Genomic DNA, 25114 nt, shown 5'->3' with positions numbered 1-25114 from the left:
TAACTTTCAGGATAATATCCTGAAAGGAAGAAAACAACATACTAAGGAGTAAGAGCATTTTGATACTGGCCACTCTTATGGCCCAGAGGACCAGTTCTTCCTAATTCTTCTGGGTCAGTGCTTCAGGAAGTCACACACCCAGAATTAAAGAGTTCTACTATGAGCAGAGGAGTAGAAGAAATCTCTCAACTTGGATATTTTGACCTTCAGTAACTAACGAATGTTTAAAAAAAATTCCCTATTTTTAAAACATCTTAATTTACTTAAGAGTTGCAAAATCATTTTTACAAGTTTCTTTGGCTCAAGTCTGGACTTTCCTACCTCGAAAGCAACAGACCTGTATTAAACTGTTAACTAGGCATGCTGGAAGCAGCACGCTGAATTAGAATGGTGGGGCATTTGGCCTGCAGAAAAACAAATAACCACACCTCTTTCTTGGCAAAAGCAAGACTCATTTGACCTTTTACTGAAGGAGCGCTGTTTGAACACAATGAGTGTGCAGGGTGTGGGGGAAGGAGCATTTTGTTAGCTAACCTCATATTTGATAAAGTTGGCAGAGTCCTCAAGGTTCATTTCTTCTCTTCTCAGTGGGTTGTCATGAGTGGCCAGAGCCAGGCACCGCAGTGTGTCGCTGCCACTACCCCATTCCCTGATGACAGACATGACCTTCTGTTTGACTCCAGGGGTCATAGGGACTTTGGTACTTCCAACCCGAATGTGGGTGCACCTGTCAATGACACCTTCGGGAGCGCCCTGGAAATGTTACAGATTTAGATCAGGAACTGTACTTACTGGGCTCACCCAGGATCCTAATCCTGGAAAGAACATCTCAACTGCAATCTGCTGTACTTGCCTTCACAAACATTTTGCTCATCGATGTCCGGCTTGGTTTGTTTGGTGTACAATAAACTGACATTGATTTTCTATCGCGTGAAAACTCGAGAGTAAATTCTTTTTTCATTAACTGCTTTATGACCTGAAAAGAGAACACGCATGGAATACTACTGGGTAACAATTTCTGAATATTTTTCACTTGGTCAACAAATGTTCACTAAGTGCCTATTCTGTGACAGGTGCTGGGGTTTAGCCATGGACAGCGAACAAGTTCTCACCCTCATGAAGTTTAAACTTACCCTCTCATTTGGGAAAGACACACTAGAAGGTAAATGCACATATAGTAAATGCTATGGAGGAAAAAATGTTTAGATAAGGCAAGGAAGGGAGACAGAAGATTTGTGTATGTATAGGTTGCAATTTTACATAAAGTAGTCAGAAGAAGGCAGAGTTTGAGTAAAAATGTGAAGGATGTGTGAGCTGAGAGTGCCGAAGTGCAGGCTGGCATGACCTGGCATGTTCAAGGAGCCTCCGGGCCATATAGCTATAAGAGTCGCAAGAAAAAGAGAGAAGTGTAATGGCCGGTGGGCAGGGGGTGGGGGGGAGTAGGTGTGGGAGGACAGAAGCAGGTTGTAGGACTTTGAAAGTCACTTTAAGGCAATTGGCTTTTATAGCAAGTGAAAATGGGAAGATGATGGAGGGTTTCAGGCTCTCGCAGTTGAAGGGGGACAAGGAGCACCATTTAGTACAAATAATCTAAGAGAGATGATGGCAATCGTGGGCAGGAATGGTTGGTCCACAGCACTGCTGCCCCACAGAAGTGTCTACTGTGATGGAAATGTTCTATGGGAGCTGTTCATGTAGCTGTCCTATGTGGCTACTAAGCACCTGAAAAGCCATTGTTCTCTTTATTCTAAATAGCTTTAGGGAGCCTGCACATTAGACGCCAGCACACTAACCAGAAGAGCTCATGGAAGTAACTGAAGACAGAAAAGGTTGAGGACTGGGCTCTGGGGCCTCTCCACCCCCGGTCATATGTGTAAGATCCAGCCAAGGAGTTGGCAGAGGGATGGGAGGGAGGAGAACAAGTGAAGGAATGTTTCACAGAGGGAGAGACCAACAGCTCAGGTAAATGAGGACTGAAAATGACTCTTTGGATTCAGACACTGTTGCGTTGTGTACACAACCATGTTATCTACAACATACACTGTACCTTTTTAACAGTAAAAAAATTTTTTTAATGTTTATTTTTGAGAGAGAGCATGAATAGGGGAGGGGCAGAGAAAGAGGGAGACACAGAATTTGAAGCAGGCTCCAGGCTTAGCTGTCAGCACAGAGCCTGACGCAGGGCTCGAACCCACGAACTGTGAGATCATGACCTGAGCCAAAGTCGGATGCTTAACCCATTGACCCACCCAGGTGCCCTACACTAGCCTTTCTAATTTTTATACCTTTGATTTCTTTTTCTTGTCTTATTGCATTGACTGGGGCTGCTGGGACAATACTGAATAAAAACATTGAGAGCAGAAAATTGTTTGTCGCTACTAAGTATGACATTAGTATATAGACTCTGTGTAAATATACCTTCAACTTGAAGACAGGTTTGCTGAATTGTTTTTGTTTTGTTTTTGTAGTTTATTTTGAGAGAGTGAGCAAGTCAGCAAGGGATGGGGAGAGAACCACCACAAGCAGGCTCCACGCTCTATCTCACAAACTAAGATCATGACCTGAGCTGAAATCAAGAGTTGGAAGCTTAGGGGCGCCTGGGTGGCGCAGTCGGTTAAGCGTCCGACTTCAGCCAGGTCACGATCTCGCGGTCCGGGAGTTCGAGCCCCGCGTCGGGCTCTGGGCTGATGGCTCAGAGCCTGGAGCCTGTTTCCGATTCTGTGTCTCCCTCTCTCTCTGCCCCTCCCCCGTTCATGCTCTGTCTCTCTCTGTCCCAAAAATAAATAAACGTTGAAAAAAAAAAAAAAATTAAAAAAAAAAAAAAAAAAAAGAGTTGGAAGCTTAACCGACTGAGCCACCTAGGTGCCCAGGTTTGTGGAGTTTTTATCATGAACACAAATTTTACCAGATGCCCTTTCTGTATCTACTTAAATGATCTTACGGTTTTCTGTCTTTATTCAATTATGTGAATTACACTGATCCTCCCCCATCCCCCACTCAGATACAAAGCTAGTAATTGCAGAAATCCTCAAGAACCTCAGCATCCAATGTGGGCAGTGACGAGTGAACAGACATCTGTGGGTTCTCTGCCAGGCTGGGTGGACTATGGTCATCCTCTCAGCCAGAGCTGCCTCAAGCAGAAAAAGACCATCACTGAATTCTGCATTATTTGACTCGTATGTATTTACGTGTTTAGTTTCCATTAAGCATTTTCACCAAATGCTCTAGAAAGACTGAAGGAATGTGTAGTGATTCTTAGGTGTAGATCTAGGCACCAGATACATCCTGGGTGGAGAGAAGAATACAGCCATTTCTAACAGCATCAGGATAGTCCATTAGGCCTTAAAAAGCTGGGTTCTGCCCACTTCCTCTCTGAACTACAACAGGTTCCTGCTTTCTAGGGGCCGGAGACTGGCATGAGTTCAGATCTGGAAATTTTCGGTGAAGGAGCCCCCATGACAGTCATTACTGATCTCCTCGCTCAGCTGCTGACAAAAAAATGAGGCAGCCATGGATCAAGAAATGGCTTAGTCTGCAGACAAGAGAACAGACAGCCTTGCCCTTACGTCCCGTCAAAATGACAGTTAATACACTGCTTGTAAGCTCCATACTACTTGTTTCCCTTTATCGAGTGGTTACAGGTCTAGAATCAAACAGTTCTAACACTCAGTCTCTGTGAAGGTTGCCTCTGAGGGACTTAGTCAAACCAACTAATAGAGCTGTCAGACAATGTGGTTTTGCAAGGATGCCCCTCTGCCCCCTTTATCCCACCCCAGCTCACTGCCAGTGTGAGAGTGAGGGCTCTAAAATGGAGACCAGGACATCTCCCATTTTATGGATGCCACAGGAGATGCCCAGGACCCTTGTGACTATGAGATTGCTAATGGTGGAGTGTGGATCATGTCACAGCGGGGAGGGCCTTAATTCTGGTGTGAGCTTTGTTTTCTTGATAATATAAAGGAGATAAAATGATGCAAAGAGAGGGTGCTAGAGAAGGAGTCCAGTTCTGCCTCACCCTGTGAAACTATGCTCATCACTGCAGGCCTCAGTTTCCCTGTCTGTGAATGCCAGACTGGACTGGATGGACCCTTTCACAGCCTGACATTGGTGTGCTCACCAAAATGCTTAAAAAACTTGACCGGAGGGGCATCTGGGTGGCTCAGTCAAGTGTCTGACTTCGGCTCAGGTCATGATCTCACGGTTCGTGAGTTTAAGCCCTGCATTGGGCTCTGCTTTGGTATTGTAGAGCCTGCTTGGGATACTCTCTCCCTCTCTCCCCTCCTCAGATTGCACATGCACTCTCTCTCTCACAAAATAAACTTAAAAAAAAAAAAAAAAAAAAAAGAACTTGACTGGAGTGCACTGGAGAAAATCAGAAAAGTGAAACAAGAGAATACATTAAAACAGCTACTTTGAGAAATTTTACTAGAAAAGAAAAGAAGCAGAGTGCTAAAGGGGGAAACAAAAAAAAAGAAAGTTTTAAGATAAAAAACATACTACTCTGTCCTGTGCCGATGAGGATCTACCAGAGATGGAAAATGGATAGTGCAGGAGAGAGAAGTCGGGACTCATGGCACAAAGGGCAGGGGGTTCTGACAGGAGCAAGGATGACAGATTGCTCGCAGTGCCATGGGAGAGGAGGTGGAGCTTACAGGTGCAGACAGCTGCGTATGGAAATTATCTAGTGATTGCTTCTATTTTCTTGGTCAGACAGGTAGCCAGATCATTGTACCAGAGAGCAAATGAGAGAAGGAGATGCCGCCAGTTTGAGGAGAAAGGTATGAATCTACCTAGTTGTCCAAGAGGGCGGGGAACGAGAGACAGTGCACACAACACCCCACGCTTCAATACTGACCGAGTTGCAGGCATTTGCTCTTTCTATTTTAGAAAGACCCTTCAGTTCGGTATCAAATACATTCATCTTCTCTACTAGGCAAGTGAGAGCAGTCTCTGTAGCTTCCCCAACTTTTTCATACACGCCCTTCGCCTGTATTGGTTAAAAGCATAAAGTGAAAAAGCAGTGAATAAGTTTTTCATCAATAAAGACTTCCCATCAGAGGAGAGCTTGTCTTTCGTTGCACCATTATTGTCGGGGCTGTTTTTATCCTACTCTGGAGCAAATGAGGCAGACAAAAATACACTCAAAGCACATTTTATCTTATTCTAATAATTATATTTTTTATTTCCTTTAACTATGAGAAGCCAATAGTCATAGTATTAATTCAAACAACTTTCAAATAGTATGTGAAATTGCATGTCATTATTTATCATTCTACAGAGTTCACATTCAGGTTCTGATGGAGACTGGCTTGTCTTTTAGAAACCAGTGGGTTAATCTGTAAGTAAAAAGGGAGGAAAAAAAGGTCTACTGTTTAAATTTTATATTATTTTATCATCATCATCATCATCATCATCATCATCATCATCATCATCAAAACAGCCCTCTAAGCCTCAGCTCATCCTCAAGGATATAATACTACCCATCTTAAAAAACAAGATTAATACCCTCTACTTTCAGGAAAACATTTCCTCTCCTAGGTTTTCTTCACTTTTGGTAGCCACACTACAAGCCAAAGGAAACATCGCATACATCCTCTTAGTTTCAAAGTGACTGCAACACTCAGAGGATATATGAAAGGCTCTCGGCTTTCTTTGACTAGGTCATGCTGACTCGGATAAAATGGAAAGAGGAAATAAAATCAGAAACTGTTACTTTCCAGAGGAAGGAAGGCTGGATTTTCATTCCACCCACCCCACCTTTGAGCTAGAATAGCCAGGTCTACTTTTTCATTTATGAGGAGCCTTACCTCATTGTAATCCAATGCAGAATCATTACAAAGAGCACAAATTGTTGCCAATTCCACAAGACCATCATATTGATGACATTTCACTGGTTTATCATCTTTATGCCTATCAAAAGAAGAAAAACACTTTTAGAGCATAATGTGGTCATCTCTATTGATTTTTATTTAATTTGTAATATAATTTTGTGGGCAACAGCCTGGCAAGTATTCAAAAGAATTTGAGTGATGGTTCTTAGAAATCTGATGCTGGAGACAACAGAATGTGTCTTTGATATTAGGAATCAACCAGTAAACACCAGAAGTTCTTAATTAATGAAATTCTTCCACCACAGGTATCAATACAGAACAAACCAGCTGAAAAATTAGGCTCTAAAGCAGAGCTAAATAAAAATGAAAAAAGTCACTGACTTATAACCTGTTTTCTCTTAAATCTATACAAGTACCAAACTGCTACAACGGATCCTTTAAATGATAAGGTGGGTTTACTCACACTTCTCCAATAGGTGCATATGTTGACCCAGTTATGGTAAACTCATTAAGGGAACAAGTATCCCCCTCAACCTTGTCCAGAATGAACATCTACAGAAAAAAAAGCGTCAAGTGTTTAAAATGTGCCAGAAAAAAATAATCTCTGCTAAGACAAAAAGCATTTCTCATGGAAGAAAACAATTTTAATGAAACTTATGAACTGAACCTCAGCATCAGATTTTTCCTTATTCCAACTAGATGCTATTTAGGATTGCCTCCCCCATCCAGCCAAGAGTCTGAAAAACAGTATCACAGAGGTGCTGAATAAATAAACAACAGGGGCACCAAAGACACAGAAGACAACCCACATGAAATCTAAGTTATGAGGACTCCAGGTCATTCAATTCCAAAGACACAGCAGTAGTCTTCAGAGGACTCCGAATTCCCAATTTCAAACGGCTGGCTGAGAAAGTAGTATTAGGTAGTCATGCCTGGGAGCTAATAGTAAAAGCCTGGGAAGAATAAACTCACATTTCAGAGCTGCATAAACATTCCCTGAGTAAAATAAGACAAATCACTTCTCTCCTCCTTCCCACTTATTTTTATTGTGGCAATAGCTCATTTTCTATGAAGCTGCATAACTCCATGTGCACAGTAAGGAGCCTGCAGAACTGACTGAACTGACATCACCAAGGCAACACAGACAGAAGCATGCTTAGGAAAGGATTCTTAATTTTACAGTGACATGAGCTAGTTTCTTAAAGATCAGGTTCCCCCAGCCCCCCTCGGTTTGCTTTTCAATCATGATTTAGAAGCCCGGTTTGGAAGACTCAGATTTAGACTTGTGTTTTCATGCAAATTGAAACTATAACACCTTCTCATAAAACACAGAACAAAAACACAAAGTGCTCCTTCAACTATACTTTATGGTGCCAAAATGCCTGTGAAATATGAACAATTAAGAACATGACCAGGGGCAGCCGGGTAGCTCAGTTGGTTGTCTGATTTGATTTCAGCTCAGGTCATGATCTTGCCATTTGTGGGATCAAGCCCTATAGTCAGGCTCTGCACTAACAACTTGGAGCCTGCTTGTGATTTTCTCCCGTGCCCCCCCCCCCCTTATGCGCGCTCTCTCAAAACAAATAAAACATTAAAAAAGAAAGAGAAAGAAAGGAAGGAAGGAAGGAGAGAGAGAGGAGAGACAGAAAGAAGAAAACGGGGTGCCTAGGTGGCTCAGCCAGTTAAGTGTCTGACTTCAGCTCAGGGCATGATCTCTCGGTTTGTGAGTTCAAGCCCTGCACTAGGCTCTGTGTTAACAACTCAGAGCCTAGAGCCTGCTCCAGATTCTCTGTGTCTCCCCCTCTCTCTGCCCCTCCCCTGCTTTCACTCTGTCTCTCTCTCAAAAATAATAAACATTAAAAAATTTTTAAATATATAATCAAACCATTTACAATAATTTAAAACTACTAAACTCAAGTTTAAAAAGAGCCACGTAGTGCTTTAAGGTATCTTTTCAGAGAATCTCAACTCAGATTCAGTAACAAAATCAGTTCATGCTTATTTTAAAGTAACTTTTTTTTTAGGGGCGCCTGGGTGGCTCAGTTGGTTAAGCATCCAACTTCGGTTCAGGTCATGATCTCACGGTTAATCGGGCTCTGTGTTGACAGCTCGGAGCCTGGAGCCTGCTTCGGATTCTGTGTCTCCTTCTCTCTCTGCCTCTCCCTCACTAGCACTGTCTCTCAAAAATAAACATTAAAAAAAAAAAATTAAAATAACTTATTTTTGCCTCACAAGATTTTTGCTTGTTATATAGGACAAACTTTTAAGTTCTGAAAGTTTTATCTTTTTTTTTTTAATATATTTTTTTTAAGTTTATTTTGAGAGAGAGAGCGTGCAAGCAGGGTAGGGGCACAGACAGGAGAAAGAATCCCAAGCATGTTCTGCACTGTTAGCGCAGTGCCCAATGCGGGGCTTGAACTCATGAACTGTGAGATCATAACCTGAGCTGAAGTTGGATGCTTAACCGACTGAGCCACCCAGGCGCCCCACATCTCTCTTTTTTTTTTTTTAAACTCTACACCCTACACGGGGTTCGAACTCACAACCCCAAGATCAAGAGTCACATGCTCTACTGACTGAGCCAGCCAGGCACCCAAAAACCTTCATTTCAAAAGTTATTTAGATATAAATTAACCCTGGAACGGAACTAGAGCCACGAACAAGACATATGTCTTTTTTTTTTTAATGAAATTATATAAGAGGATTTAAAACTGTGATGACTCCTGATAAAAAAGGTTCTAATTCAAACATACGCAACCAGTGTTAAATGAGGAAAAGATTCATGTCCAAGATCACATGCAGCAGTATCAGTGACGCCTACATTTTTTTCTAACAGATACAACAACTAAAAAAAGGAAGCTTGTCAAATGGCTCCTTCCAAATATGTTTGACATTTTACAGAAGAGGAACAAAGGACCAGAGAGGTTAAACAAGTGCTCAAGGTTATATAATTATTAAGTGGAAGACAGAGGACTAGGTTTAACTACCCATCTCTCCTATAAAAAACCCAACTTTGCCTTTTACCCTTTTATTAGAAGTTGTGTGACCCCCAGACATATCACTTAACTTCTCAGGGCCTGAGTTTTTAAACCTCTTGAGCAGGATTACCAGGATCCATAAAGTCACAATGTGAAAAACTAAGTGCACTAAGCAACATCATAAGTTGACATTATTACCACACACCATGTCATTTCTTTAATGATACAGTTTAAAAAAGTGAGACTTTCAGTTTATACCACAGTCCAAAATATTCTAAGATATTCAGAATTTTAGTTCACATTAAGTAAATCTGAATGCAAGTGGGCATCGTAGATTACAAGCAAGTAAACCATTTAGGAACTGCATGATGAAAGTATTTCTAAGTCAAGGGCAGTTATGCAACCTGCTGCAAGAAACCTCCCATAGAATACAGATTAGCATCAGCTTTCTGTCACAGAGGTACAACAGAACAAAGAGGCAGGCTACGCTGTTTAATGGAAGAAAACATCTTACACCAGCTAAGAGAAAATATAAAAACAAAAATCTTTTATTACAGACTCTGTTTTATTCTTAGTTTGAAATCTGATTTGCTCCCACAGTTTGAAATTAGTTGACAACTAGCTATTAGCCAATTTACACCTTTTCTGGTTCCAAGGAATGAAAACCTAGGTAAACCTAGGTAGCTCAGTCAAACCCTGCTTATTACCACATAAGAGACAAAACACCTGTCCATTCATTCTAAATTGGGGTCTGGACTACACAAAGAGTTGGTGGGAGTGGGGGGGGGGGTTGTGTATCTAAAAATCATCATGAGTTTCAATTTGGCAAGATAAAAATTCCAAGGGTTTAATTGTATTAGAAGAAAAATGATTTCTAATACGAAAAAACATTATCCAAAACCTGGAAATAAGGCCAACGGGATATCCACAGTCCCTTCAATGTCATTCAGAAGCATTACTTTACAGGCTCAAAGATTAGTATTCTAGAAATATAACACTGTTCCACTGTGCTATTTATTTATTTAGAGCTCGTTACTTACAGGAGGCTGTGGATACTCCTACAGGAAAGACAAACTGTAGTTTCACTGCCCTAGTGACTACTTTTTTAAAAAGTTTATTCATTTGTTTATTTTGACAGAGTGCAAGCATGGGAGAGGAGCAGAGAGGGAGAGGGAGAATCCCAAGCAGGCTCCGCACTATCAGTGCAGAGCTGGACGCGTGGCTCAAACCCACAAACCGTGAGATCATGACTTGAGCCGAAATCAAGAGTGGCGGGTCACTTAACCAACTGAGCCATCCAGGTGCCAGTGCCCTATAGGATATTAACCAGTTTTTGTAATCTAACATACAGCAATTCTATTCTAATATTGAGTACTTCCTCAAATGCTCTTTGTAATCAGTTTTACCATTTTACTGATTCTCTCAATATTTAACAAGCCAAACAGGATCTTTGGTGTCCACTCAGTATTTTACAAGTTGTGTACCTTTGGGAAAATTATACTTTCACTTGTATAAAGTTGTTCAAATAAAACCTAGGGAAAGAACTTAATTCAGCTGTATCAGTATTTCCGTAGTTATTACTTTTCTATGGGCAACTTTAAACAGTTCTTATTTTATCCCCCAAGTGATGGTCAAGACAACCTAAGAAAGGAGGATGAACACAGAACAAAGCAATTATTTGCCTTTCAAGAAAGCATGTCTCATCCACTGTGTTATGAAAACACAAGTTAGAAGTTTAGCTAGGCTGGTAGGTACGGAACTAGCTGCTTTACAGAATTCTCTTAAGGCTGTTTCAGTAACATACATGCACTCAGTGATGGAGCAGTCACCTAACACATTTACAGCCCGTCTATAGTTACCTTCCCCAGTGTAAGTACGTTAACCATGCAGATACCCTTATTTCATGAATTAGTTTTAGGAATTAGAGGACTAAATTCCTTTGAGGCATCAGATTACCTTGGGTTAAGGCTATACACACAATCCTATTTGTTTAAAGTACTTTAAAAGGTATCAAATTACAAATCCAAGGTTTTGATGATATGAGGGCATATTCTTAGGATGAATCAATAACCACCAGCAGCAAAGAGTCTTAAATCACTCCCACTTACCCTGCACACTGACATCTGGTTCGTCGTAAGCGTACCAGTCTTGTCTGAGCAGATAACAGAAGTACAACCAAGGGTTTCCACAGAAGGGAGACTTCGAACAATGGCATTTTTCTTTGCCATTCTGCGAGTTCCAAGAGCCAGGCAGGTGGTGATGACAGCAGGCAGACCTTCAGGAATGGCCGCCACAGCCAGGGCCACCGCAATTTTAAAGTAGTAAATAGCACCCCTGATCCAGGAGCCTCCGTGAACTGGGTCATTGAAGTGCCCAATGTTTATGATCCAGACTGCAATGCAAATAAGGGATATGACTTTGGAAAGCTGCTCCCCAAACTCGTCTAGTTTCTGCTGGAGGGGTGTTCTCTCCTGTTCTGTTGCCACCATCTCATCCCGGATCTTGCCGATTTCTGTGTTAACTCCAGTTGCCACCACCACTCCCATGGCTTTGCCAGCAGCAATGTTTGTTCCCTACAACAGAAGTAGAGGAAACTGATTAGAAGAGTAACACTGCACCCAACTTAAACACCGACTAGTGAACTCAGAACAGTTTACTAGTCTGTGGGTATTTATTAGAGCACCCAGACACTCTCATATTCTGCTGGGCCTTCCAGTGGCTGCTGCTACTCACAGAACTAGCCATCCAACCTGGACAATGCAGGCAGCATGGTCTGGCTCTTCTTGTTTCTCATTTCATGCAGTTCCTACTTGCCCAGGGAAGCTCCACCCTGACCACCCACCCCTGGAAACTCTATTCATAATATTGAGCCTGGCTTGCAGACTGGCTTTGGGCTGGAACAGGGCTCTAAGCCCTCTGCGTTCCTGACTCTTCAAACTCCATCTGGCCCTCAACCCTAAGCATTCTCCACAGCTGCCCCCACTGTGATCACCTATAACGAGCAGGGCCACCAGCACCGTGAGCTACCTTGAGGACCTCCACTCAAGCACTGGCATTCACAAATCATGAAATCAAGTAGGAGCACTCTCTCCCCACCCCACTTTACTTCCCAGTGCTGGTGTGATACAACTTCATGATTTTCACTGTAATCCTATAGCACTTTACTTACTAGGAGTGGCTAGGCTCCCATACTAACCCGTATACAAATACCCACCATTTGAAGTATTTTAAATGCCAAACAAGCAAAGCCTATCAATTTCTCAACTTTTCATTTCAAAAAAATTTAACAGCAAACTGGTGTACAATGAACATCCATTTTACTTTTCACCCAGACTCACCTCTTATTATTGTTGCCACATTTGCTTACTTTCTAAACACACACCTTTTTCCTGTGATCTACATACTGATATCATCCACATCATTTAAAAACATCTTTATAGGCTAAGCCTTTCTCACACAGATCTACTTTTCTAGGTATACAGATAAAGAATTTAAAGGTGTTTGACCTGATCTTTACATTTGACAAAGTACTTACAGAAAACAGCATGTTCTTCTTATCTTGGTTGACGGCCCGTGGGTCTGGGACAGGGTCAGTGTGCTTGATGACAGACACAGACTCACCTAAGCGGGTTGAGAGAAGGAACCATTAGATCTGTGCCATCCACATGTAGAACCTGGACCCTCACTCATTAAACTGCTAGCACTCTCAGGAGATAGGATAAAAGACCCCATCTGCTCGAAGGAGGTGACCTAGTAAAACTTAGAAACTAACTTCAGAGCAAAGAATGTCAGGATTAAAATTAGTACAATTTCAAAATAAACTTAATTTTGAAATAAAATCCCAGTCAACTGCCTTTATTTCCCACAGTAACTATTCAAATCTAGTCTGTTTTCAGGTATCAATTTTATACTCTAATACTGTGAATATGTATTTATATGTATTTGTTGTAGTTGCACATACACACTAATACTTCCAAAAAAAGTATTCTTAACATATATTCTTAACACACTAAAAAACTAGATACATTATATTACGTAATGAGGAGCATCAATGGGACACCTGTTCAGTAATGTCAGACATGAGAAATGAAAACATAGTTTTAGAAATATCTGCATTAGTGATGAGTGATCAGACCATTCTATTTCAATAAAACAAAACTGAAAAACATCAGCAGTTGCACTAAAAACACCACATGGTATATAAAGGACAACTTCTTACAACTTTTACAATGTCTCATTGAATTTGGTTTCAACTTTACTTAACATCACTTATGAAAATAACTGGGGTCACTCTGAGTAATGCAAAATATGGCTCCAGTTATTAAAACTGGAACATGATTAACAAAAAACATTTAAGAGATTCTATGAAAAGTTTTAAAAGTTAATTATTTCTATGGGCACACGATGAAAATTTTATATGCACAACCTAATCAGTTTCCCAACATTTCATGGCTTAATCAGCTTTCAGCTATTGCTGCTAATGGGAGTTTTAGTAAATAAGCTATTCATAACGAAACAATAAAAAACAGAGCTCAGGCTACTCACAATACTACCTCCCATTACTTCAACTGCTTTACAAAACTGATAATCAGATAAATCTTGATTACCTTTGGATTTTATACTCTATTTAATTCACGTTAGCATTGTGTCTGAGTTAATCTTCTGACTACCTTACTTCCAGTTAATATGAACCCTCCCCCCTAGACTGTACCTTTATCAAACAAAAATGGAAAAATGTTCCAAACAATCTCAGATCTAAACATGCAAACTTCAGGCAGTAAAACATTCACCATTTTGGAAGGTGCTAGCTTTTGTTAATTCTACATTTGATCATTGCCAAGTATGATAGATGCAAGAGTAGCATTCCTCCAATGAAAAAAATTACAGCTCTGGAGCCTTTTTTTCCTGACTGGAAAAAGAACACTAAATAATTCATTTTCCACAAAAGAGAGAGACAACACTTCAACCTGAAGATTACTGCCCTTGCTAGGCGCTTGGGTGGCTCAGTCGGTTAAGTGTCCGACTTCGGCTCAGGTCATGATCTCAGGGTGAGTTCGAGCCCTGTGTCGGGCGCTGTGCTGACAGCTCAGAGCCTAGAGCCTGCTTTGGATTCTGTGTCTCCCTCTCTTTCTGCCCTTTCCCTGCTTGCATGCTGTCTCTTTCTCAAAAATGAAAGAAGGAAGGAAGGAAGGAAGGAAGGAAGGAAAGAGAGAGATTACTGCCTCTGCTAATGTAGGAATTTGTAACTTTTTTTTTTTTGAAAGCTAATTTTTGGTAAAATTTAAAGGGGCCTTAGGAGATGAAAGCCAAGTTTGTTTTTAAATACCTTTAAACCTCATACATTGGCAAAAAGCCTAATTTATGAAGTTTTAAGAAGTAAATATCTTGGAGAGAATTAAGTGAAGTACGATAAAGGGACAGTGAGGCAAGAGTCAACTCTTAGCATGGGATCTGAGAGAGTCTGCACATTCAAAGACTTTCCAATGTATAATGTTTACCTGTGAGAATGGACTGGTCAACTCTCAGAGTAGTAGATTTGATCGAAGTTAATCTTATATCAGCAGGAACTTTGTCACCAACTAATTGGGGAGAATAAAGGCAGTTAAAATAAGCAACTCTGTAATTCATGTTCGTGTTTCATAGAGATAAATCTGTCTCCAAATAAAACAAATTTTAAGGGAAATACATAGCCTGTATACAGCACAAATATATCAAAATCTGTTAAATTAAGATAATCAACTTATCCTTAGGGTTAGAAAAACTCTTGCTAGACAGATAACAGATTATCCCATCAGAAAAGCTAAAATATCACGAATAGGTAACAAACGTCTCAAATACACTAAAAAAAAAATCTCACTTGTAAGAGTAACAAGAAACAGAAGCAGGAGACACCACTTTTAAACTACCAAATTGACAGACAATAAGAGTTCAGAAAATGTACCAAGTATACAAGGATGTATAAAAAACAGGGATTCTTACAGGGTGGTGACTCTAATGTCTGAAAATTTTCATTTAAATAAGGAAAAAAAATTATCAGTGTCATAAATCACTCGGAGGCAAGTGCCTGAGCAGAGATCAATGAAATGCTGTGTTAGTACACAGTTAACAAGGACAAATTAAATGCATGTAATGTCAGTAAACATTCTACGTAATATTAGCAGTCCATTTAGTGTGTAATTCCACTCTGGTTCCAGACTTTGTGCCCACCTTCATACGCTGCTGAGTTCGAAGAAAAAACTGTTACAAAATCTCTGGAGGGCAATTCGGCACTATATATCAAAACTGCAAAGCGCAATCTTTTTACACCACGTATTCCACTACAAGGAATTTACTCTTCAGATAGGCTCATACAGAATGTAGTTAGTCACAGCATAGTTTTTTATTAACAGTAGAAAGATAAGACAACTCCATTCATGCTAAAGTGAAAATTTCCTCCTTAGGTATACTGTATATTGGGGGGGGGGGGGGGGGACGACACGAGTGTGAAACATCACTTATAGACAGCTACCATTCATAAGGGAAATACCTCCGGGAAGGGGTCACAAAATGTTAACGAGGGGGTTACCAGCGTGGTGGATAGAGGGAGACTTTTCACCTTGTACCCTTGGGTATCTTTTGAAATTTGATTTATCAAATAAGTGAATAAGCCTTTTGAAATTCACCCCAAGGGGCGCCTGGGTGGCTCAGTCGGTTGGGTGTCCAACTTCGGCTCAGATCATGATCTCCCAGTTGGTGAGTTCGAGCCCTGCTTTGGGCTCTGCGCTGACAGCTCAGAGCCTGGTGCCTGCTTTGGATTCTGTGTCTCCCCCTCTCACTGCCCCTCCCCAACTCACACTCTCTCTCAAAAAATAAACAAACATTAAAAAAAATTTAAAAAAAAATTCACCTCAAGAGGATCTTTAAGTCAACACAGTCTTCTTCACTAGGCCAAAGAGCTCCTTTAACAGCTCTTTTAAAGGGCTCACATCTCTAGTTTGTATAAAGTAAATGCCACATTGCAGATATAGGAACAGATAAAGCCACTGTTTCACATGGGCCTGGAGAATAGTGTCCAGCACACTGTGGGTGTTCAAATACTGTTGAATGAGGACATATCAGTACCAAAGCAACTGGGCATTAAGTGTACAACAGCTTTTCCTGACCTTCTAAAAGGTAACTATGGGGCGCCTGGGTGGCGCAGTCGGTTAAGCGTCCGACTTCAGCCAGGTCACGATCTCGTGGTCCGTGAGTTCAAGCCCTGCGTCGGGCTCTGGGCTGATGGCTCAGAGCCTGGAGCCTGTTTCCGATTCTGTGTCTCCCTCTCTCTCTGCCCCTCCCCCGTTCATGCTCGGTCTCTCTCTGTCCCAAAAATAAATAAACGTTGAAAAAAAAAATTAAAAAATAAATAAATAAATAAATAAATAAATAAAAGGTAACTAAGGGGGGGGGGGTGTGTGCCTGGGTGGCTTAGTCGGTTAAGTGTCTGACTTTGGCTCAGGTTATCTCAGGGTTTGTAGGTTCGAGCCCCACATCGGGTTCTGTACTGACAGCTCAGAGCCTGGAGCCTGCTTCAGATTCTGTGTCTCCCTCTCTCTCTGACCCTCCTCGGCTCACACTCTGTCTCTCAAAAATAAACAAACATTAAAAAAATTAAAAAAAAAAAAGGTAACTATGGTAGTTTTGGAAGTCTGATATAAGGAGAGCTAAAAATTAGAAGAAATATAGTCTCCCCTAGCATTACATATAGTATTTTTAAGTCAAATGTTCACTTTCCATACTTACTCTACAAACTGAATTTTAACTGTCACTGGTTATATACAAACTGGCAAAATAGCTTTTCTGTCCAAGGAGACTCATTTTATTTGTCAAACACCTACCACTTAGCTCTGGTTTTTCTGCCTTTCAGAGCTTTGAAGTTCAGGAAGAGTTGGTTTGCTTTTTGACCTCTAGTTCATTAAACCACCCTGTAGCCTAACTAGGGAATGTGGTCACAAAGGGGCACAGAAACAGACTGTCAGTATATAATCTCAAGGGACAAGGATCACCCTTGCATTTGACTGCAGGGACACATTAAGTTAAAGTGAAACTCCTGCTGGAAATGCTTATGCAACGAACAGCAATATTCCCCAACTGAATAAACGAGAATGTTTCCTCTTAATTCTGTTCCTGCTACAGTAAGTAACCATATATAACTAAACTTCAATGGCCTAACAACAGCTCAAGTGCTCCATCAAGATAAAAATTTGAAACCAATTAAAATTTTTTACAGTAGGGGAGCCAGGGTGGCTCAGTTGGTTAAGTATCAGACTTCAGCTCAGGTCATGATCTCATGGTTTATGAATTCAAACCCCACGTCGGGCTCTGTGCTAACCGCTCAGAGCCTGGAGACTGCTTCAGATTCTGTGTCTCCCTCTCTCCCTGACCCTCCCCTGCTCACACTCTGTCTTTCTCTCTCTCAAAAATAAAGATTAAAAAAAAATTTTAATAAAAACTTTACTGTATTATTTCTGGATGTCACAATTAATTCGATCACATGTGATCCTGAACATGAAAAGAATAGGGGCACCTGGGTGGCTCAGTTGGTTAAGCGTCTGACTTTGGCCCAGATCATGATCTTGCGGTTTGTGAGTTTGGGCCCTGCATCTGGCTCGGCGCTGACAGCTCAAAGCCTGGAGCCTGCTTTGGATTCTGTGACTCCCTTTCTCTGCCCCTTCCCGGCTCACTCTCTCTCAAAAAATAAATAAATGTTAAAAAAAAATGTTTTTTAAAGAAAAGAATTATAAGGTTCAATCATGAGCATAGGACTCTAAATGGAAAATTTACTTGAAAATGGTTCTTGGGGCACCTGGGTGGCTCAGTTAGTTAAGTGTCTGACATTCTTGATTTTGGCTCAGGTCATGCATGGTCTCACGGTTTGTGAGTTCAAGCCCCACAACGGGCTCTGTGCTGCCAGCTTGGGATTCTGTCTTCCCTGTCTCCCCCTTCCCCGCTCTCTTTCTCTCTCAAAATAAATAAAAAAAGGAAGAAAGAAAGAAAAATGTTTCCTGCTGTCAGAGGCAATTTATGTCACGGTCCTACAGGAGCAAAAAAATGTCTAACATGGCATAGAGGTCCCCACAATCTGTAAGTATTCTGACACTTCGGTACTCTAACAGCTGAACATATACCAGCAATTTAAAAGAACACTTCGTTTTATGTTAAAAGTTGAATCCTGTTTTCTAGTTCAACAATTTCATATATAAGCCCTAGTTCATACTTTTTTGAGAGAGACAGACAGAATGCGGTGGGGGAGGGGCAGAGAGAGAGGGAGACACAAAATCTGGAGCAGGGTCCAAGCTCTGAGCTGTCAGCACGGAGCCCAATGCAGGGCTCAAACTCATGAGCTGTGAGATCATGACCTGAGCCAAAGTCGGCCGCTCAAGCGACTGAGCCACCCAGGCACCCTGGAATCAATACTAAATATATGCAGCATTAAAAATTATACTCATTCTGATGGAACTAGAGTGTACTATGTTAAAAGTGAAATAAATCAGTCAGAGAAAGACAAATATCCTACGATTTCACTCATACATGGAATTAAGAAACAAAACAGGTGAACATAGGGGCATAAACAGGGTTGCTAGAGGGTGGGGGGATGGGCTAAATGGGTGATGGGCATTAAGGAGGGTACTTGCTGTGATGAATACTTGTTACATGTAAGTTATAAATCATTAAATTCTACTCCTGAAAGAAACAACAAAAAAAACAAACACAGGTGTGCATGTACGTACACACACACACACACACACACACACACACATTCTTGAACTCACCCAACCGTGAGATTATGACCTGATCCAAAGCTGGATGCTAACTGAGCCACCTGGGTGCCCCCAAAGGTCTATATTAAATACATGAAGGTCGGGGTGCCTGGGTGGCTTGGTCGGTTAAGTGTCCGACTTTGGCTCAGGTCATGATTTCACGGTCCGTGAGTTCGAGCCCTGCGTCGGGCTCTGTGCTGACAGCTCAGAGCCTGGAGCCTGTTTCAGATTCTGTGTCTCCCTCTCTCTCTGCCCCTCCCCTGTTCATGCTCTGTCTCTCTCTGTCTCAAAAATAAATAAACGTTAAAAAAAAATAAAAAAAAAATACATGAAGGTCATTTCTTTGCTGTACAGAAATTATACGGATATACATTTAATTGTTGGCTAAATATTTAGGAATGACTCAAATGTCAAATGCTAGTGGAACAGATGACCTGGGAAGCCCTTAAAAACTGACCTCAAGCTTTTCTCAACTTTTCTTGGTTCTGATAACAGGCATTCTAACTGGGGGGTAATTAAATATTTAGGAGCTAAAACAAAAGATCACCTGGGAGCCTTTTATAAACTATACACTCTCAGAAACTACTCTTCAAGAGTCTGGTTTAATGCATTTGGCTTGGGGTCCAGTAATCCACCTTTTAAAAAGTTCCCCAAGGGTGCCTGGGAAGCGTCTGACTTCAGCTCAGGTCACGATCTCACAGTTCGTGGGTTCAAGCCCCGTGTCAGCCTCCTGGAGCCTGCTTCGAGTTCTGTGCCCTCCTCTCCCTCTGCCCTTCCTCCACTCACCCTCTCTCTCTCAAAATTAAACGTTATAAATAAATTTTTTAAAAAAGTTCTCCAGGGGCGCCTGGGTGGCTTGGTCGGTTATGCGTCCGACTTCAGCCCAGATCATGATCTCACGGTCCATGAGTTCGAGCCCCGCGTCTGGCTCTGTGCTGACAGCTCAGAGCCTGGAGCCTGTTTCAGATTCTGTCTCTCCCTCTCTCTCTGACCCTCCCCTGTTCATGCTCTGTCTCTGTCTCAAAAATAAATAAATGTTAAAAATAAATAAATAAATAAATAAATAAAGTTCTCCAAACACTAAAACAAAAAACAAAAAACAAAAAAACAAAAGGAAACAAAACCCAAAAAACCTAAGAAGAAACAATTACCACCATGCACAATAACTGGAGTCACAGATCCCATGAAGAGCTTGTTCAGAACAGCCTACTGTGTGCTGCATCTCATGTAACAAGTATGCCAGCTCTAGGCCAAGAGGACCTTAAGTCCTCCAACACCTGAAAAATTTATCATCTTAAAGTTCTACATTTCATTGTTTTCATCAAAAACTATCTCTAAGGAAAGGAAGCATAAATCCATAAGAAAGCATCAGTCCAAACTGGTGTTCCTCAACACCTGCTTTGTTCTAGTATCCTCTTAGCTAGAAAACCCCCCACATCATCTTGATCAACCCTCAGTTTAGTCAAGAAACTACAGCTAGAAGTAAAAGGAGTCTTGCCTAAGGAACCTCAATTAACGAAAGACTTCTTTTAACCTGCTATGTGACTCTGTTTTATGTTTTTGTTTGTAATAATCAATACAGGATTCAATCTATTAGGACACACACTCTCTAAGGAAGCAAAAGAAGATTCAATTGATACTTTTCAAATTAAGACATGATTATTTTCCTTGTCCCCTGGCTTCTATGAATTTCAGACAGAGGGTTTTGTGTGTGAGGAGCAGGCAGTGCTGTTCCTGATGATCGCACCCAGTAATATTTCCCTGATGGAGCATGTCAATGCCCTTAACGGCAAGTGGTAGTGGAAAATTCTTACTCTTGCCAAGGGGATGCTCTGCAATTTTCTCCTCTGAAAATTTTTTCCCCGTCTCTTAGGTTCTGGTGGTGTAATAAAAGAATAAACTGTTAGAAATACCTTCCATTTGTTTAACCTCTGACACTTTTCAGATTCAGCTCTTGGTTTCCTAAGTCCATCGGTCTTTAACCTGCTACCACAATAGGGATTTCTACTCTGAAAAAAATCCTCTATGTATAATTAATACTAGCTCACCAAGAATGCAAGTAAAAGTCAAAGGAAATTACTCTGCCACATTTTAGAAATGAACGCAAACTTCCTTTATCTTAAAACCTAGAAAGGAATGTAATGCACGGTACTTAAACGATGTTTACATCACTATGTCAAAAATAAATACAGATGGGGGCACCTGGCTGGCTCAGTGGGTGGAGCATATGACTCTTGATCTTGGGGTCATGAGTTCAAGCCCCAAGTTGAATGTAGAGATTACTTAAAAAAAAAAAATTAAATATTTAAAAATAAACAAATACTGATGGTTAAATCAGCATTACTCAGAAAAGGCCTTTTTATGAACTAGTTCTATGAAGGGGAAAAAAAAATCTAATTTACTGAGGCAAATTCTACCAGCTATTCAAGTCTTTTCTAAAAAAACTATATATAAGATCAGAAATTATCTCCTAAATACCATTATTGTTTTTTAGTTTATTTAATATACGTGTTTATGTCTTTATTTATTTAATGTTTATTTATTTTTGAGAGAGAGCGAGAGAGAGCGAGTGAGCACGCATGCATGAACAGGGGAGGGGCAGAGAGAGAGGGGGAAACAGAATCTGAAGCAGGCTCCAGGCTCTGAGCTATCAGCACAGAGCCTGACGTGGGGCTCAAACCCATGGACTGTGAGATCATGACCCGAGACCAACTGACTAAGCCGTCCACACACCCGTCGTTTTTTTTTACTTTAAATGGCTCCTAGGAAAAGCAAGCTGTAACAGAATTAACCTAGATTAAACATTTAACTATGACTTAAATATTTTCATTGTTCTGATTTGAGTCATCAATTTTATAGTTGGGCAAAGTGAATGAAATTCCTCACTTGAGAAGTCCACTTGCCTGCTTTCTCCAGACCTCAGGGTAAGTAAGGAAGGAACATTACAAATCACCATAGTACACTAAGTTTGCTTCCAGTCCATTTGTTCAAAGTATTATCTATGATGGTTTAAAATGCAAATGTAGGGACACCTGGATGGCTCAGCTGGCTAAGCTGGGGACTCTTGATTTCAGCTCAGGTCATGATCCCAGGGTAGAGGGATCGAGCCCTGCGTAGGGCTCCGTGCTGAGAGTAGAGCCTGGTTATGAAGATTCTCTCTCCCTCTGCCCTCTCCCATACTTGCACCCTCTCATGCGCTCTCTTAAAAAAAGGGGGGGTGGAGGGGTGAGTGCCTGGGTGGCTCAGTCGGTTAAGAGTCTGACTTCAGCTCAAGTCATGACCTCACAGTTTTAAGACTGACCCGTGTTGGGCTCCATGCTGGGCATGGAGCCTGCTTAAGATGATCTCTTTCTCCTCCTGCCCCTTCTCTCTCAAAAAATAAAATAAAAAATAAAAAAGTAATGCAAATATTACAGTCTCTTATTTAAAATGTTTAAATACCTTCTTCCTCCCAGAACTGAGATCAAGTCAGTATCTTAAAGGTGGTTTATAGCACCTCCCAGGGCCCAGCTGCTGCTTGCTTCTTACCACTTTCCTCTCCCTCTAACCTCCAACACAATGGTCTCCAATTCCTCAAAGCTCTTTCTGAGTCTTCATACACCCTCTTCTCTGCCACCTTGCCCCACCCCGAACAGCGAGGCATTCCTCAAATTCCCATTTTAGGTTGGCATCCCTTTCGATGCGCCCACAGAGAGCTGTTCTTTCCTTTCCGGACACGCTCACATACGTGCTCAGTAAGTCTTCCCATTATTACACCAAAAGCTCCATGAGGCACGCACTCAGTCACTGTGCCTTTCCTAGCCCCGAGCACTGTGCTGGCACACAGTGGGTGCCAGATAAATATCTGTTAACAAATAAAATACTTGCACACATTATTTCCTTTAATAAACAACCATCAGAGACTTATGATAACTATCAAGTTGAAGAATGTCACAAAGGGAGGAACAATGAAGAGAGTCAAGACCAAAGAGATCTCAGACTTGGTTAAGCTGAATGAAGAAACAAGTGACTGTTACTTAAATTTTACATTTAGACTAAAAACAAAACAGAACATGTATGCTAGCACAGATTAGCTAGAGGTGGAGGGGAAAGAGCACATGTGAGAGCAGGGTTTTAGCTGGTAGAGCAATGAAGGTTGCCAAAGAAGTGTCCCTAGTCTGTAAAAGCAGAAGAGTGTCTCGAATATCAACCAGACTCCATTTACATAACAGCATTTACGTCTGAGCACCAAAGAAAACCATCAAGATGGTAAAGGGTTTGAAAATAATTACATGAACAGCTGAAAGAGCAAAAACTAACTTGGAAATAAACTTTTAGCATCCTCACACCGTTTGCACTCCAGACTCCCTGCTCCACCCCAACTGCCACCTGCTACTGGACAAGCTGCAGTGGGTCCGAGTTCTGGCCAAGTTCCCTTCTAGTTCTCTAAAGGCAATGAATTTACCTTCCCCTACCTAACAGGCCATCATGGGAGGAACCATCAAACTTCTGTGTGACTACAAAGTGAAAACTAACATGGAGAACAGACAACTATATTTTAGCTATTAGTAAGGATTGTTTTATAATAAAACTGATTAAAAAAAGGGGCGCCTGGGTGGCGCAGTCGGTTAAGCGTCCGACTTCAGCCAGGTCACGATCTCGCGGTCCGTGAGTTCGAGCCCCGCGTCAGGCTCTGGGCTGATGGCTCGGAGCCTGGAGCCTGTTTCCAATTCTGTGTCTCCCTCTCTCTCTGCCCCTCCCCCGTTCATGCTCTGTCTCTCTCTGTCCCAAAAATAAATAAACATTGAAAAAAAAAAATTTAAAAATGGCATAGCTGGTCCTAAGGAGCCAGGTTTCCAGTTACTAGAGGTGGGAGATGATGCTCACTCAGTACATGCTGCTGACGCAGTCCATCACTAAGCTCACAGTACACAGCATCCAGCACATCCCCTGACTTTTCTCATTATTCCAGAAGTAAAGCCTGCTTTTAAAAGGTGAAAACCCATTCCTTACTCCTCTCATCAAAACAGACACCAGCTGTTAGACGTCTTTATCTGCTAGGTATTTCTCTATGGATAACACTTATTAAAACTTTATTAAAATAGAAATCATAGGGGCGCCTGGGTGGCTCAGTTGGTTGAGCGTCCAATTTCAGGTCAGGTCATGATCTCGCAGCTCATGAGTTCAAGCCCCGCATCGGGCTCTGTGCTGACAGCTCATAGCCTGGAGCCTGCTTCGGATTCTATGTCTCCCTCTCTCTCTGCCCCAACCCACTCACATTCTGTCACTGTCTCTCTCAAAAATAAACATTAAAAAAATATATCTAAAAAAATAGAAATCATAAACCTCTTCCCTTTATATATGCTTATCGGTCTTATGCTTTTTTAATGGCTGCATAGTTAATAACATACACTAAAATTTGGAGAATGCTTGGTTATTCTATACCAAGCACTACTATAAGGGCTTTATGGGTTAAGAACAATCTTCATGATTCTAAAAGGTGTGATTCTCTTCTTTCCCAGTTTACAGATGAAGAAAAGGAGGCACAGAAAGCTAAGGTCACAGTGTTTATATCCACACCACACACTAAATCAGTCACTATTTTCATGGCCATCTAGGCATTTATAATTTTTCCCATTCCAATGTTCTATGCCGAACATCTTTGTGTACGGAGATTACTTCTGGAAGATAGATTCCTAGAAGCAGAATTTTCTCACAAACATATACTCCACCAAACTTAATTCCTGCCATTTCCTAATACTTTCAATCTTGTATTTTTCTGAGCATTAGTAACAATCAGCACCTTGTTTTCCAAAATTCTTTTATCTTCAAGATCAAAGTTTTTAACAAAAAAAATCAACATCATTCTACATTTTTACATAGTCAAATCTGGTGATCTTGGCAGTTCTGTTTCACACTTAGGAAACATGTTCCCTATACTATGTGGTTTCTTCTAAGTTTTCCAAAATCTTAATCACAGTGACACGGATGGAGCTGGCACTTACTGGTACTGTGACTACCACTGAGTCATGGGGAATGGAGAGGAGGTAATTACAGGAAATCAGGAAATGCCAGCCCCAGGGGATTCAGGTAAAGCTTCAAAATCAACTAGTCCATTGTGATCTGATGGTCAGAGAGACCTGAGTTCCTTATTTCTCATGGTTCCTAGTCTTAGCTACCCTGACTAATCAATGAAGGGCCCTAGGTCTCAAAACTCTGCTTCTAATATATCTGAACTGATTTCTGTTAGATTATTTGCTCTTCTGCTTATGTACAATTATTTAAGATTAAGACCATTTCTGATTGTAAAACTGAACTATGACTTACAGGAACAACTAAGATCATGATTTCTACATTATCTGTTTGCAGAGGCTGAGACCAATACCTCTAGCTAGCCTGGTTTTCCTACCCTCACTGCAAAACAATTCCATATGGGGGAAAAGGCTACACAGCAAACCTGCTCACCACCTTATTTGGTCATACATTTTTGCTTCTCCTTCTCTGATCCATGTTTATCATTTTAGAGCATTTGGTTTGTTTTTTTTTT

General features: G+C 41.1%; 1 protein-coding gene across 2 annotated transcripts in view; it reads right to left on the bottom strand.

Annotated features, from left to right (window-relative positions):
* The window catches only part of ATP2A2 (ATPase sarcoplasmic/endoplasmic reticulum Ca2+ transporting 2), a 58572-nt gene that overhangs the window by 10064 nt on the left and 23394 nt on the right, over nucleotides 1-25114 (bottom strand). For both annotated transcript variants that reach the window (XM_047828133.1, XM_047828134.1), the window contains exons 6-13: nucleotides 14308-14388; nucleotides 12345-12430; nucleotides 10918-11382; nucleotides 6295-6383; nucleotides 5808-5910; nucleotides 4856-4987; nucleotides 854-976; nucleotides 535-753 (exon numbers count right to left, since the gene is read on the bottom strand). In XM_047828133.1, coding sequence (XP_047684089.1) covers nucleotides 535-753; nucleotides 854-976; nucleotides 4856-4987; nucleotides 5808-5910; nucleotides 6295-6383; nucleotides 10918-11382; nucleotides 12345-12430; nucleotides 14308-14388 — 1298 coding nt within the window. The remainder of the gene's footprint in view (nucleotides 1-534; nucleotides 754-853; nucleotides 977-4855; nucleotides 4988-5807; nucleotides 5911-6294; nucleotides 6384-10917; nucleotides 11383-12344; nucleotides 12431-14307; nucleotides 14389-25114) is intronic.

This window comes from Prionailurus viverrinus, chromosome D3 (genome assembly GCF_022837055.1).
Source record: "Prionailurus viverrinus isolate Anna chromosome D3, UM_Priviv_1.0, whole genome shotgun sequence".
NCBI lineage: Eukaryota > Metazoa > Chordata > Mammalia > Carnivora > Felidae > Prionailurus > Prionailurus viverrinus.
Note: the sequence above shows the minus strand (reverse complement) of the source record. Positions and strands in the feature narration are given on the sequence as shown.